This window comes from Rhamphochromis sp. 'chilingali', assembly GCF_963969265.1.
Source record: "Rhamphochromis sp. 'chilingali' genome assembly, chromosome: 2".
NCBI lineage: Eukaryota > Metazoa > Chordata > Actinopteri > Cichliformes > Cichlidae > Rhamphochromis > Rhamphochromis sp. 'chilingali'.
Genome location: NC_137930.1, coordinates 25,346,731 through 25,360,251, shown reverse-complemented (window position 1 = coordinate 25,360,251; position 13,521 = coordinate 25,346,731). Strand labels below are relative to the sequence as shown.

The following is a 13,521-nucleotide window of genomic DNA, read 5'->3' as shown; positions in this document are numbered from 1 at the left end:
AACATCCATGGAATCTTGTGACTCCCTGTTGCCACCTAATGCTGGAAATCACACATGCAGGTACGGTTAGCAATTTCACTTCACTGACAATTACCACAGGAAGTTATTTTTCTGCAACCAGCATAAGAGTGCTCCATTAAATCGTTATATCTGATCTTAATTACAAGTGAGGTGACATTGTCTTTCAAATAGTTCAGACAGAACTTGTATTGTAATAACTGCATTGCACTGAAGCAGCAAAATCTTAGTTGATGCAGAATACGGAGTAAAATAGCCGACATGCAAAAACGCCCTGCATTCACATCTTTAATCATTCACTTCTGCAAAAGTCATGAGTCATCCCTCATTTCTTCATATTTTGCTTTCAAGGAGTCAGACTTGAGCAATAGTTCTCTGGGCTTTCTGAAAGTCTTCCAAAGATAGCGGCTCCTTTTTGATTCAATTCCAGAGTGAAAACGTTTGTTTGTTTGTCAAACCACTTTACTGTAACCTATGAATATTTCAAGAATAAAAGAGTTAGGTGTGTATTTTATGTTTGCACATAGAAAGGAATTTAACTCAAGGGATGAACAGGATAAGACAATATAAAAATTTTTTTAAATTGTATACTTATCTACTTTGTTATTAGGAAAATGTAATTTGTTCCAATTTCTAGAGATGAATTTATGAAAAATGAAAGAAATAACACAGTGTGACAGGCATAAAACAGTATTTTGGGATCGACAAGGTGATTCCTGAAGCGATATTAGTTGAAAACATGGCATGGTGCTTAAAGTGTTCTTAAACAATAGGGGCAAAAACAAAGATGCGTCAGGCCTAAAAACTATCTACAGCAGATGAATAGTAAAAGATGAAGATGAAAGATGAAATTAATATCCTTAAAAAACAGGAAAGAAATCCAGCAAAGACCTGACATAGGACCTGAGAAATGCATCTGAGCCCTTAGTTGAGCCATCTGCTGTTCACTGAAGCCTCTTCGGAAATGGTCTCAGTGGAAGGATGACTGTCAAGAAGCCAATTCTTAAGAAGAGAAACAGAGAAAGGGGAAGGTATGCCATATTACACAAGAACTGGACTGAATCTGTAGCAACAGGTCACTGTCAGTGTGTATGTGGGAGGTGACTGTCTATAGGTTTGGGACTGAATTTCAGTCAGTCAGAATCGATGGAATTAATAACCATCAGATTTTTATCCACCAGGCTGTACCATAGTGGATCAATCACACCACCAATGCAGTAAAATCATACCTGGCTAGAAAAACACACAAAGGACACCTATAAGTCACAAACAGATAAGCTGTGGCATTCAAATGACGCTCAGTTGGTACTAAGGAGCCCAAAGTGTGTCACTAAAATACCCCCCTGCACAATGTGTTATACATTCATATGTGTTCTCATACATAATACACTTGTTGACATGCAGTATCTTTTTTTTTTGCAGAACTGTATTTTATGTGTATTTATGCTACATTTAAAGTAAATCAAATCTCCTTCCCATTCTGGTGCTCAGTATGAACGTCTTGACCATGTCTACTTCCATTAACTTGCTGCCACGTGACTGGCCGATCAGGTATTTGGGTTTCAGGTTAAGTTATATTAGATTAGATGAAAGTTTATTTATCCCTCAGGTGGGTTCCTCTGGGAAATTCTGTTTTTGTCCCTCTTGGGGACATAGGTAGGTTATTGTAATTGACTTATCCTGTTCATCCCTTGAGTTAAGTTACTACTTCAAACATGATATGCATAAAGAAGACACCTAAACAAGTTTAGTATAAATACTAGGTTCTTTATTTAAATATTGTACATATTTTAAAACATATTTACATAAATTAGACCTGCATTGTTTCACTGTAGACATAAGTTTATCTTTCATACGCTTGCTGGGAACAGGACAATCATACCATACAGACTGCAGAAGCACCTTTGAGAACGGCTTTATAAGAGAAAAAGACATGTCCACATTTCATTTACATCAAACACCGGGCAACACGGCAGGGACGACACAAGCTTGCAATGACAGGAAAGGCCTCTTGATTACAGGTCAAGCTATTGGTTAAGGCTGAAACTGTGCTCACCCTCATACTGCAAGTTCACACCCCCTCCTGCATAAGGTTTACGTCTCTCTGTCAAATATAGGTCTATATTTGAGAAACAGACATTTCCCCCCCCTTTTTTTTTCTTACACAAACCCCTCAAAGACAAGAAGAGCCTAAAACAGTGAGAAATTACATTTGGGGGGGGGGGGGGTGTAACTAAAATAGAAACTACATAAAAAACAAAAACAACGATGACAGCAGGACAGATATGCAAATCATTACCCCCATTATGTTTATGAGGAAGAAAAACCTGCCCAATTTGATGTGAAATGCAATCATTGTAGCACAAACTGCTGCCAAATTGCACATATGAACTGCTCTCTAGTAATAAAATGCATGGTGGATCAGTGGATTCAAGTATGGCAGCAACAGTACAACTTCTACCGTGATTGTTAGATAAGCACCACAGTGACTGTTACCATTACAGTGGTGCTTCCAGAGCAGTGCCCTAATTGTGAACTATGGCTTCCCTTCTTTGGTTTTTCTTTTAAAAACCTGTCTTTATAGTTACTTACAGATAACCAGTTACATATAACTTAAAACCAGGAATATGATACAACTTTAGGAATAGAAAATACACTTTAATGTAATTCTGAACATTTCCACACAGACCTCTGGCCATCACACACACATAGAACAAGAAAATTAGAGTATTGCTGTATGATGTTTGTGTCGAAAAAAAAAAAAAGAGCATAATGAGATACACAAAGAAAATGTGTCTTTGGTGCACATGCTTTTAAATTGTAAAGAGTTTATCCACAACACTTAGGTGAAGTGTTAGACCCTCATAAGCAGAACGGTATCATCAGTGTCTTTGATTCGTGTAGTTTGGTGAAATCCAGAGCGCACTCGTCGCAATCACGGTCACAGCGTTTATGCAAATCAAGTCATACGTGACTAACAAAAGCAGCAGCAAACAAATGAAACAGGAAAATGAGGGACAGAGAAACAAAACATTTGAAGCAGACTCACACAATGCACATTTCTTCTTCTTTTTTTTAAGATACCTGGATCTTTTAGTCATCCACGGGACGTTTGTCCCATCTGCATATGCTTCAGTCTGTAGCTTTTAAAACAAAATAAGGTTTAAAAAATACATCTTTCTCCTTTGAATTTGTTCCTGACCTATCACTGCAATTGTAAGCATTCCCAGATGCTAACTTGAGCTTTATAACAAATATAAACATTACATACAACAGCTTCTCAAATATGCCACACAAACCAGTCATATGTTTTAGCGGCCTTTCGGCAACACGACTGCTTCAGAGATCAATCTCAGGAAGCGACTTTCAACTTTCAAACGGAAGTGTGGTATTGATGAAAATCACCTGGAGATTAGTATCTGTACAAGAAAGTATACGAGAGCATGTGTAGATCTTCCATAAAGTAACGAAACAGCTCTTCGCTTTAACAACCAATTCAAAGACAACAGAAAGGCCAGAACAAGTTTCTCAAAAAACAAAAATATTTACAACTCATCAGGAGATGCGGTTCCCTCGGCCAAGCGACAAAACCTGATTAACCTTCATGTGAAAGCTTTAATAAGTGTTACAGTTTCTCATTACAGAGTTTTGATCTGAGGAAAGACACTTAATCCCAACTCGTACATTTCATACTCAAACAACATCCCAGCAGCAGCTTCCTCAGTCTAGTCTACATGCTTTGTTCAAACACATTTACCACATGGAACAGATTAACAACAGCGACCAATAGCCAGGTTTCGCCTGCTAAATCTGTTACTACGCTCTAAAGAATCCAAACCCATGGCTTACTCCTTAATCACATTTTTATTTTAGATTTTAAAGCCTACAGGCCGTCCATCTGTCCTGGGCTGTCACATCATTGAAAAAGATTTTGATGCTACAGGATGAGACGTTGAAGAATGAAAGGCATCTTCCCGCCCATCTCTCTCTCTCTCTGCTCCTCCTGCATCACGATCAACATGAAAGAAAAAAACAAAATGTTCTAGCTGCCTGCCTTCCCTCAGCCGCTCAAGCACCAAAACAAAACCAGCGGAAGAAAACTAAATGTTAACACGGGCCGTGCTGTAAGGAGTGTGTGCCGTGGTGTTGGCGGGCCTCCCCTGTCAGCTCCACAGGATGCAGTGCATTTCGGGAGGGCCGCAGGTGGAAGACTCAGGCAGGCGGCGAAGAAGGAACAGCCCCAGACGCGCACTCAAACACACGCACGCACACACACATTTTAGTCTGTGTATTCAGCCACGATAGAGAGCAGCACCGTGATGTCATCTGGCTTCCCTCCTGCAGGACAAGAAAACAAAGATAAAGTGAGGAAATGTAAGAACTAGTTCATGCAAAGTACTTTTTAATTATAAGACCTCCTGAATATATAGGAGAAGACTTTTCTATTTCATAATAGTGTTAAAGCCGCATATAACAATAATTGTAGTGATTTGTTTCGTATTAGCTGTAAAGCGGTGGTCAGCCATCATCAAGGTTAAACTTGCAAAAACTAAATGCTTGGGATTCCTACAGAGAAGAAAAACTGGTTGTGCCAGCAGGAGTTTCGTCTCATGTGTGTTATCATGACCACGCCAAGGACACAGCGGAGGAACTGCAGACGTCAGAGCCTCAATAGGTCTAGATAAACTGATTGAAAAAATGCTTTAACCAAGCTTATTACAAACGTGTCATGTAATGTGGCTTCAAATATAAAGTATAACTGCTGAAATCTTATTGTGTAAAGCAACTTTTAGTCAACACAAGGAGAATCACATTTAAAAGTCTGAGTGGTTTAAGGCCTGATTTGGACTTCTGTGAGCAATCTTTGTAGAGCCTATGACATACATCCCTTCAGATAGTTTCAGCAATCTCCCTCCAAAGATTTGCTGACATTTGTGAGAATTTCAATTCATGTTATGATTGTTATTTCTTAGATTGAGGTGATGAGTGTTATTCTCTCACTGACAAATTCAAAAACGCAGCTGGAAATGCACAGGAGGTATCGACTGTAGTGAACCGGCAACAGTTTTGTGCCGTGTGTAGTTAGGTTTCTATGGAGATTCACATCAGGTTGCGATGTAGAGTTTCAGATGGGTTTGCGGTTACGACATAGTTACAGTGTAGATTTACTGCTGAAGTATAAAGCCCCAGCGAGACATCCTTAACTTGTGTCTTTTGTGGCCAACTACTAATATTAACAGTGTACAGTTTTATTAAGGACATCAAAAGTACTTTGGAGTATGTATGTTTGTATGCTCCTCATTATGCATCTAATAACACACAAATTATGTTTATTTCAATGTTTATTAATTAATTATTCAAAACATGATAAATAATAGTGCCATCTCCAAAATTTGTACAACCAAAACTTATTATTAATATTAATCAGGAAAAGGGGCGTGCTGTAAAAACATTATACTGCAGTTATGTGTATGGTGCTTTTAAAGGGAGCTAACAGTAACCTTACCTCTTACATTCAGGCCATTGTCACAGGCAAACTGTGCAAAAGGGGACATATAATTAGGGTCGTAGGCAAGATCATGAGCTTGCTTTGCAATGCTCTGTGCAGTCTGCAGGATGCTGTCATAGTTGGTAGTCTGAAACGAGATGCAATAATAAAAAAAGCATTAAAATTTGAATTTGTTTCCAACACATATAAGCATAAGCTGACATGTTGAAGTGATACCTTGAGTTTTTTGAGCTCCTGAAGAATCATGTAGTCTGGCATGTTGTCAAAGAGACCGTCTGTTGCGGTTAAGATGATGTCACCAAGCTGCACGTCGAAAGAGGAGCTGTCAGCCGCTTCGGGACTACAGGAAACAAGGAAGCACGGGAAGATCATGAAGTGAAACTAGAGCGCGAAGCACCTGAGCTGCTGGCAACAGTTTTAAGTGTGGAATTAAGCAGGTCAGAAGCCACTCTGCTAAATTTTGAAGATGGAGTGTGAGCGTTTAATGTGACAGCTGACGTAAAACCTGACTTCTCCGTTTACTTCTCCGTCCGTGCCGAATGCCGGCATGGCCTGTCACTTCCTACCACCATACACAAGTCTCAGACTGAGGTTTTATCACCTGGGAGCCTTATATTTCTGCTTGGTCTTAATTTATGATGACATTTAAACAGGTCTATAAATGTACTTTAATGGGAACGTTAACCCATTAAACCTGCCAAACCAGTGAGAAAAGTCAAACAAAACATCTAGACTGCTCCAAATGGATTACAGAGTTTCCCTCTTGTTTATCAGTTGCCATTGCCATGGCTTGCTAGTACTGAAAGCCTGTGTCCATGGAGGAACGGGCAATTTGAAAGTAACATTCCTGATGTCTGCAGAGAGCTGAAAGCACTAAGGAAAACTTCTAAAGAAGGACACTTTTTGTTGTTGCTACCAACTCTAGCCAAATCCAGGTAATCACTGACATCATCTGGCAATTCAGACATAAAAACAGATCATGTTACAAAAGCTTTATTAGTTGATGCCAGTCATAACAGATGTAAATTGGTTTGGCCAGCAAACCTGTGAAGGCCTGCACACACTTTAGTGTGTGAGGTGAAAAGCAGGTTCTGTTTACATGGCAAACAACAACATAAAGGCCTTTATGCTATGATATTTGCTTCCCACATGAGAGATGAGTCATGTTTTTGATAAGTTGGGCTAATTAAGCTGTCCACAAATTAGCTTGGCAGTCAAAATGACAGAGATCATGACCTGCACTTCTATTTTAAATCCTGCTTTGCATTACAAAGTGGCACGCAAACCCAATGACTGCAAGTAGGGATGCTCAGAATGGAATGATATGCCTTTACCATTTTATCCGAGCCTGCTGTAAGCAGGACATGTACAGTGCTGTACAACTACCAGCCCAGCATCTATCTAATATAGAGTTTTATTTATTTACAAAGATATATCTAACACTGAGCAACTGACCTGTCACTGAGCACAACTCCCTCGGCTCCCGGAGGAGCGATGGACAGCTGGAAGGGTGTATTGAAATAGTGCTGTTGCTCGTCCGAGCGATGAACCACCTCTCCACCACGTACCACTAAAAAGCCAGAGTCGCCAAGGTTACACGTATGTAGCCTGTGACTCTGCCGATCCAGAACTACGATGCAGGCCGTGCTGCTTCCTGAAAATAAAGCGGAGTAAAACAACACTAAGGTTATGTATACAAACAGATAATTTGATCAGGGCAAAAGAAAAGAGTTATGTTGCCCAACCAGTACAAAGTAGTCTTTGTGAGTGTCCTCATTGTGAATCTAATATATCCATGGAGAGTGGAAGAAATATAATACAGACGGAAAAAAAAACAACCAAAAAGATTGCATTCCCAGTGACAGCTACTAGCAACAATTCAGGTAACCTTGAGCAGAGAAGGTCAAGAGCTGACCTTGCCATGACTTTCCAAAATAAAAGTATGCCAACTAAATTTAACGACAGCTAACCTGCGTCTGCACTAACTCTTGGCCAGGGACACTGAGCCAAGATATGAAACCTTGATCACATGCTTGGTGTTAACCTACTTTTAAAATCTCACTGACCCTCCTGTAGTATCAGTTACAGACAGACTCATGACCTTTTGAAGCTCTGGCAGGGGGCAAAGTGTTTGGCCTGCGTAATAGGGTAAATTGTGGGGAGTCACAAGATCACTGAATTTCAACTGCCAAGTGTTAGCATAAGAAATCACTGCCCGATCAAAGATAGTTACCTCTCTGGTTTTAAATCACTCGGTGGGACAAAGGTTTGTGTCAAACAAAAGTCACATAATATATATACCTCGCCAACTAACACAATCGTTGAAGCAAAATTTGGTTCCCTCTTGATGAACTGATCACACACTTAAAGGCTGTATATTAGTAATTGCCAAGGTAGAAGAAGAGATTCCATATTAAACAGATAGTATAACTCAGGACAGAGCTTGTGTTCTGTGCTCGGTGAGCAGGGCCAATACTCACAGTGTGACTCATACTGCAGCTATGTTATTTATTTCTCTCAGCACGGCTGAGCTCGCTCCACCACTTGCTGTGTTTGTAACCAGGTGGATCATCTCTATGTACTCACCTAGCAAGGGAACTTTGTTCTGCAAGAGCTCGTAGTAGCCAGACGTCAGGATGCCCACTGGATTACTGGGTGTGAAGCGACCCTCCTTCACCAGTCGCTCACAGGTCTTCATTAAGGTTGCAGAGAACTGAGATGGGTCGACACCATAGTCCCGCCAACCACCTACGCCATCTGCTACGCCTGATGGGGAAAAAAAGGAATTAAAAACATTTGTTTTACTACTGAACCACTACCATACAATACCTTATTAACACCAGATTCGTGACAGAGGATTGATCAGGCATTTCAAAAGTGTAAATACCAAACATCTGCTGGTAGCAGTTTGGCTGATTTTAGTTGTTGAATTTTTATTAAGTTATCTTTATTTTTTACAGCAGACATGACTTTCTTTTCCTTCCAAGGTCAATGCATCATGTCTATATTTGCACAGCCACACTGCTCTTCTGATCTTTCTTTTCTAGGTGCTGATGCTTTATTGATTACTGAACTGCTTTTCTCTCTGGTGTCTGTATCCCTGCTAAACAGGAACACATTGGTTTATTATCTTTCCATTGTAACTTCTCATGTACTGCTTCATGTGTGCCTAATTTATCTAGTTTACCTGAAGTGTAAGAATTTTACCCCGGAAAATGTGTTACTTGCAGCTATGGAACAGAAATAATTGTATACTCTTTTAACATCTTGTGTGTAATTCATATTTATACACTGATACCTCATAATCTACTAGCTTCCTGTTTTATTTTACTTTTGATTCATTCTAGCTGCACACCATGAGTCAGAACAGCAAAGATACAAATTGACTTTGAAACCTCATCAGCAACCAAAGTCTCTTTAGCTCTAGACACCTTCAGCTTATACACACAAACAAACGTAATCTAATATCCTGTAATTTAGGTGCTACATGAATCATTCAAGTTTGTACTTGTAAGCACGCGGTTCCAAAATGCATATAATTTTTGTAGTATACCGGTTAGGTTACTTGCGTCCAAATGACTTCTAAATTCAGTTTAAATATATTTACACATTGTGGCTTCACATCAATCACCTCATAAATGCCTTCATTTGCACATTCATTTGAAAGCTGATGCAAAGCAATTTTTTTCCAAGACCAGATGATTTTACTTAAGTTCTGTTTAGTTCAATGGCCAAAGAGGACGGCAAGGGAATATCTGCACCAGTATTTTTTTTGTCAGAAGACAGTTGTAAAAGAAATATGTACATAACAATGAGAATAATCTAATAATGATGTATAACTTTTCTCCCCACCCCATGCTCATAGTATTTGACTTCCAGAGAATCTATGGGTTTCCTCTTAGTTTTTTGAAAGTATTTCTTTCTACAGCACACAGACTACTGGGAATATTGCTTCCATAGTTTATAAGGCTGTGACTTTGGAATTATTTTCCCTTTCTCACAGAGGTGAAAGTAACCTTTAAAAAGAAAGTGAAAATATTATACATGCTGGAAAACCCCACGCATTTTCTTCTGCACTGCTTGATCATCACTGTCAGCTACGCCCTTCACTACGATTTCCATCAGCCTGAATTAAAGCAAGGGACGTTTTCAACACTCTGACTTGAAGTCTCACAGATTCCACTTCTCCTTGCCGTGTATACACGTGTTGCCATGTGTTCCTCGGAGATGTCAATTTTATTTCTCTAACCAACCTAAACGTTTAACACTAAACAGACCTTGTAAACTATGAAATACACCTTGTGTGTGTGTGTGTCTAACCAACCACGTGGTAGTTTAAGTCTTTGGCAGTAGCAAGGTGGCGAGGACAAAGCAAGCTTAGCCTGCTAGCTAAGCTAATAGGCTAATGATGCTATTAGCAACATGGCTGCCTCCATGCTCAACCATTCTGACCTTTGCAAGACATTGTAGTGTTAAGTCTGATACGTTTTAATGAGCTCTATTTTTTGCCACGTCCGAATTAAATAAGGCCGATTTACGTCTTCTAATGTTGTGATTGCAACAGCCTACGTCATCGCAGTGTATCCCACAGTGGGGACACATGTAGGTGAAAGGTCATTTAGCGTTTCACCTCAAAACTACCCCCTAACAGTAAAATAAATGTCATTTATTAAAGTAATGACGTGAGTGCAGGTGCTATGTGCGTACAGATATGCTTTAAGCGTCTATCCGGGTTGGAGTCTTGTTTTATCCGGGTTAAAGTGCTGTCTTTTTTTTATGTGTGAGCGGGGAGGGGGGCTGGTGTGTTTTGATCCGACGGGTCGGCACACGTGCTGGCTAAACTCACTGAAGGTCACCCGAGCACAGAGGGCGTCTAACTTTCATGCAAGCCATTTGCAGAGCCCTGAATCCTTACCCAAGACATCAGCCGTCTTGTGCCGTGCAATGAAGCAAGCATCATCACCGTAGCACATCCCTTTCTTCAGGATCCCCTTGCGAAAGTCTTTACCGAAACCATAACTGGCGGTGATCAGACTGTAGTCCCGACCGTCCGTCTGAGAGAGTCCGCCCAGGACAGCCCTGGCTACCAGTCTGCCATAAGACAGTACGGATAACATCCCCTAGCAAGGAGAAACCCCGTTCTGATCCGAGACCGTACACGCTGTCCCCCCTCTCTCGCTCTTTCTCTCTAACCGGCTCGACCACCTGCCTGCGAGGCTAAGTCTTCAGATCAAGCCCCGGCTGTCTGTCTTTAGTCGTTCATCCGATCCCGACCGGCTCGCTTCTGTGACAGCGGAAGGCTGCAGTTGCTCCAAACTCGAACAAACACGCCGCCGTTTCCTTTCTGACTCTGTCGCTTTCGCTTTATGTCTCAGGTGAGCATTTGATAGACGAAGCAGTTCCTCCACTGGGCTCTCTCCTCCCCGACATGTTTCCACGGGACACAAAGATGTGAGTACATACGGGTGTTTACAACTGTGACGTCGCGTGCCGTAACGTGGCCCCGCCCACCAGGTTCACCGTGGGGGTGTCCAAATTCATCTTTTGTTGTTTTTAGCTAACTTATGTAATAAATATGGGCTTAACGTAGGTTGCACCCAATAATGCAGCCCTAGAACATTTAACATGTTCTAATTTTCTTTAAAATTTGGGGTCTATACATGATAACCTAAAACTAAAAGGGGAAATTTGGAGGTTTTATAGGGATTTAGAAGTATTATAAAGTGTAGGATAAATATTTTTAAGAAATGAGTACCTTCAAGTATTTTAAAATGAAACGGCCAACAAATATACTGTAAATAATTTTTAAGTAATTGAATTTTTTTTTTAGTATTTTAGATAAAGGAAATGCAAATTATACTTTTAATGCATGTGAAATTTCACTATAAGCTACTGCAGTGTTACAAAGTGCTAATGTAAAGACAAGAAAATTAAAAGAAGGGTTTGGTAAGCTCTCTAATATGTATCCCTCTTGTTTATAACGTAATTGAGTACTTGGACAATTGCCTCTGAAGTTTCTCCAACATGTGTGGGCTATTTCATTGTTTTTGTTTTTGTTAGCTAATTAACCGAATAAATGCCTGGAGTTAATTCTAAATGTGGCATTTACATCCCCAGGCTGCAAAATTCAAAACAAAATTACCAGAAAGAATGCAGAAATATGACTGGTCAAAATAACCTTCTGGTATATTCTGCAGGAAGGGGGTGCACTGGAAACCTGAGCAGCATGAAAAGACTTGAGTTGTACAAGAAACAACAGTGGGGGAGATAATTGCAGGACCCTTTCTATGGTAATGAAAATCCCCTTGACAATACTGAGCCAAGTGAAGAGTGCATTGTGTATGATAGACTTGAAAGCATTTTTCAAGTCAACCATAATAAGGTCATGTTATAAGAGTGAATACAGAGGGTTTACCACAAGGTGTTAACCATTTAAAATCTCAATAATTAAAAGGTTGCCTTAAATATGGCCAAAAATAAATAAACAAACAAATAGCATTCTGCAGATGGATAAAAATAAGAAAAACATGGGTATAAGCATTTGATGCTTTCATGCTTTCATGCATGGACGGATATGCAACATATATATATATATATATATATATATATATATATATATATATATATATATATATATATATATATATATATATATATATATATATCCTGTGGGACTTCCAGATACAGACGGACAAAATGGTGGTGGCTAACCATTCCGAATGACAGCAATATCAGGAAGAAGGAACACGAGAAGCTGGAGAAATACCAAGGGCTCAGAGAAGAGCTCGAGAGGATGTGGAGGGTGAAGGTAACGGTGGTCCCCGTGGTAATCGGAGCACTAGGTGCGGTGACTCCCAAGCTAGGCGAGTGGCTCCAGCAGATCCCGGGAATAACATCGGAGATCTCTGTCCAGAAGAGCGCAGTCCTCGGAACAGCTAAGATACTGCGCAGGACCCTCAAGCTCCCAGGCCTCTGGTAGAGGACCCGAGCTTGAAGGATAAACCGCCCGCAGGGGCGTGCTGGGTGAGTATATATATATATATATATACAACTTGCATAGTTCCCATTTCTGTATAGCTGTATATCTCAGATTTCTGTAAAGTTATTTATTTCATATTCTGTATAGTTTTTCAAATTTATATCCTGTTCATATCCTGTACATAGCTTGTACTCACTACAGCCTGTACATACTTATAGTTATAGAATATTCACAACATACTTCATACCGTGTACGTTATAACATGCCATAATAGACCCATTTCTGTAATATACTCACATATCTATATTATTGCTAATATATATTGTAATATATCTATATCACTAAAGCACTTCTGGATGGATGCAAACTGCATTTCGTTGCCCTGTACCTGTGCATGTGCAATGACAATAAAGTTGAATTCTATTCTATTCTATGCTATATGATGTCGCAAAACAAATGTATATTTATATGTGTGTATAAGCTGAAGTTGGCTCAAGCTAAAGGGACTTGGGTTGCTGATGAGTTTTCAAATTTGTTCTATGTCTCTTCTTGAAAACAGCCGAAATTCCCTGTAGTATGTTATCCCAATTTAAATAATGGTACTGTTTAATCCTGTATGACCAAAGCATAATTTGGATATGGTAATTTAATCCTTTTGTCCCGTTTTCCTCATTATGTCAATTTTCTTTGAATTTTATAGACCCACCTGCCAGTTCTTTCTTCTTACCACTGCTTCTTTCTGCCATCTTCCCTTGAGCTTTTATTTAATTACTGTTCCCTTTCAGTCGATCCACTCGGTACAACACATAAGTATGGGATATCATGCCCTCAAAGTTATCTATTTCAGCTGTTACTCATCATGTCAACCTCTATCATCAAAACTCCCAAAGCAAATGCATCCCTTTTAAAATTTAAAAGGGATTAATGGTTCACTGAAGCTGTAAATATTTTTGCATTTGCAGTGTTCCTTTTTTGTCATTTCAGATAAATACGCCTAAAAAATCCACTTAAATTG

At 39.7% G+C, this 13,521-nt stretch overlaps 1 protein-coding gene and 1 long non-coding RNA gene across 2 annotated transcripts in view; one reads left to right on the top strand and one right to left on the bottom strand.

The window, feature by feature from the left end:
* Positions 1 to 2,229: 2,229 nt before the first annotated feature.
* Positions 2,230 to 10,969, bottom strand: LOC308385963 (protein phosphatase PTC7 homolog). The gene is made up of 6 exons (XM_080865203.1): positions 10,443 to 10,969; positions 8,114 to 8,293; positions 6,983 to 7,181; positions 5,744 to 5,867; positions 5,525 to 5,654; positions 2,230 to 4,356 (listed from the first exon to the last, which is right to left on the bottom strand). The coding sequence occupies exons 1-6, from the start codon at positions 10,642 to 10,644 to the stop codon at positions 4,298 to 4,300; spliced, it is 894 nt and encodes a 297-aa protein (XP_080721329.1). The 5' UTR covers positions 10,645 to 10,969; the 3' UTR covers positions 2,230 to 4,297.
* Positions 10,852 to 13,521, top strand: part of LOC308385988 — a 12,287-nt gene continuing 9,617 nt past the window's right edge. Inside the window, exons 1-2 of the long non-coding RNA XR_013969677.1 lie at positions 10,852 to 10,978; positions 11,725 to 11,817. This is a non-coding gene — a long non-coding RNA (uncharacterized lncRNA). The remainder of the gene's footprint in view (positions 10,979 to 11,724; positions 11,818 to 13,521) is intronic.

Excerpts from the sequence above, each read along its gene's own strand:
- LOC308385963 (XM_080865203.1), bottom strand. The coding sequence starts at position 10,644 with ATGTTATCCGTACTGTCTTATGGCAGACTGGTAGCCAGGGCTGTCCTG. Across the intron at positions 8,294-10,442 it reads CAAGACGGCTGATGTCTTGG|GCGTAGCAGATGGCGTAGGT; the intron begins GTAAGGATTCAG and ends TTTCCCCATCAG. Across the intron at positions 4,357-5,524 it reads CAATGGCCTGAATGTAAGAG|GAGGGAAGCCAGATGACATC; the intron begins GTAAGGTTACTG and ends CTTGTCCTGCAG.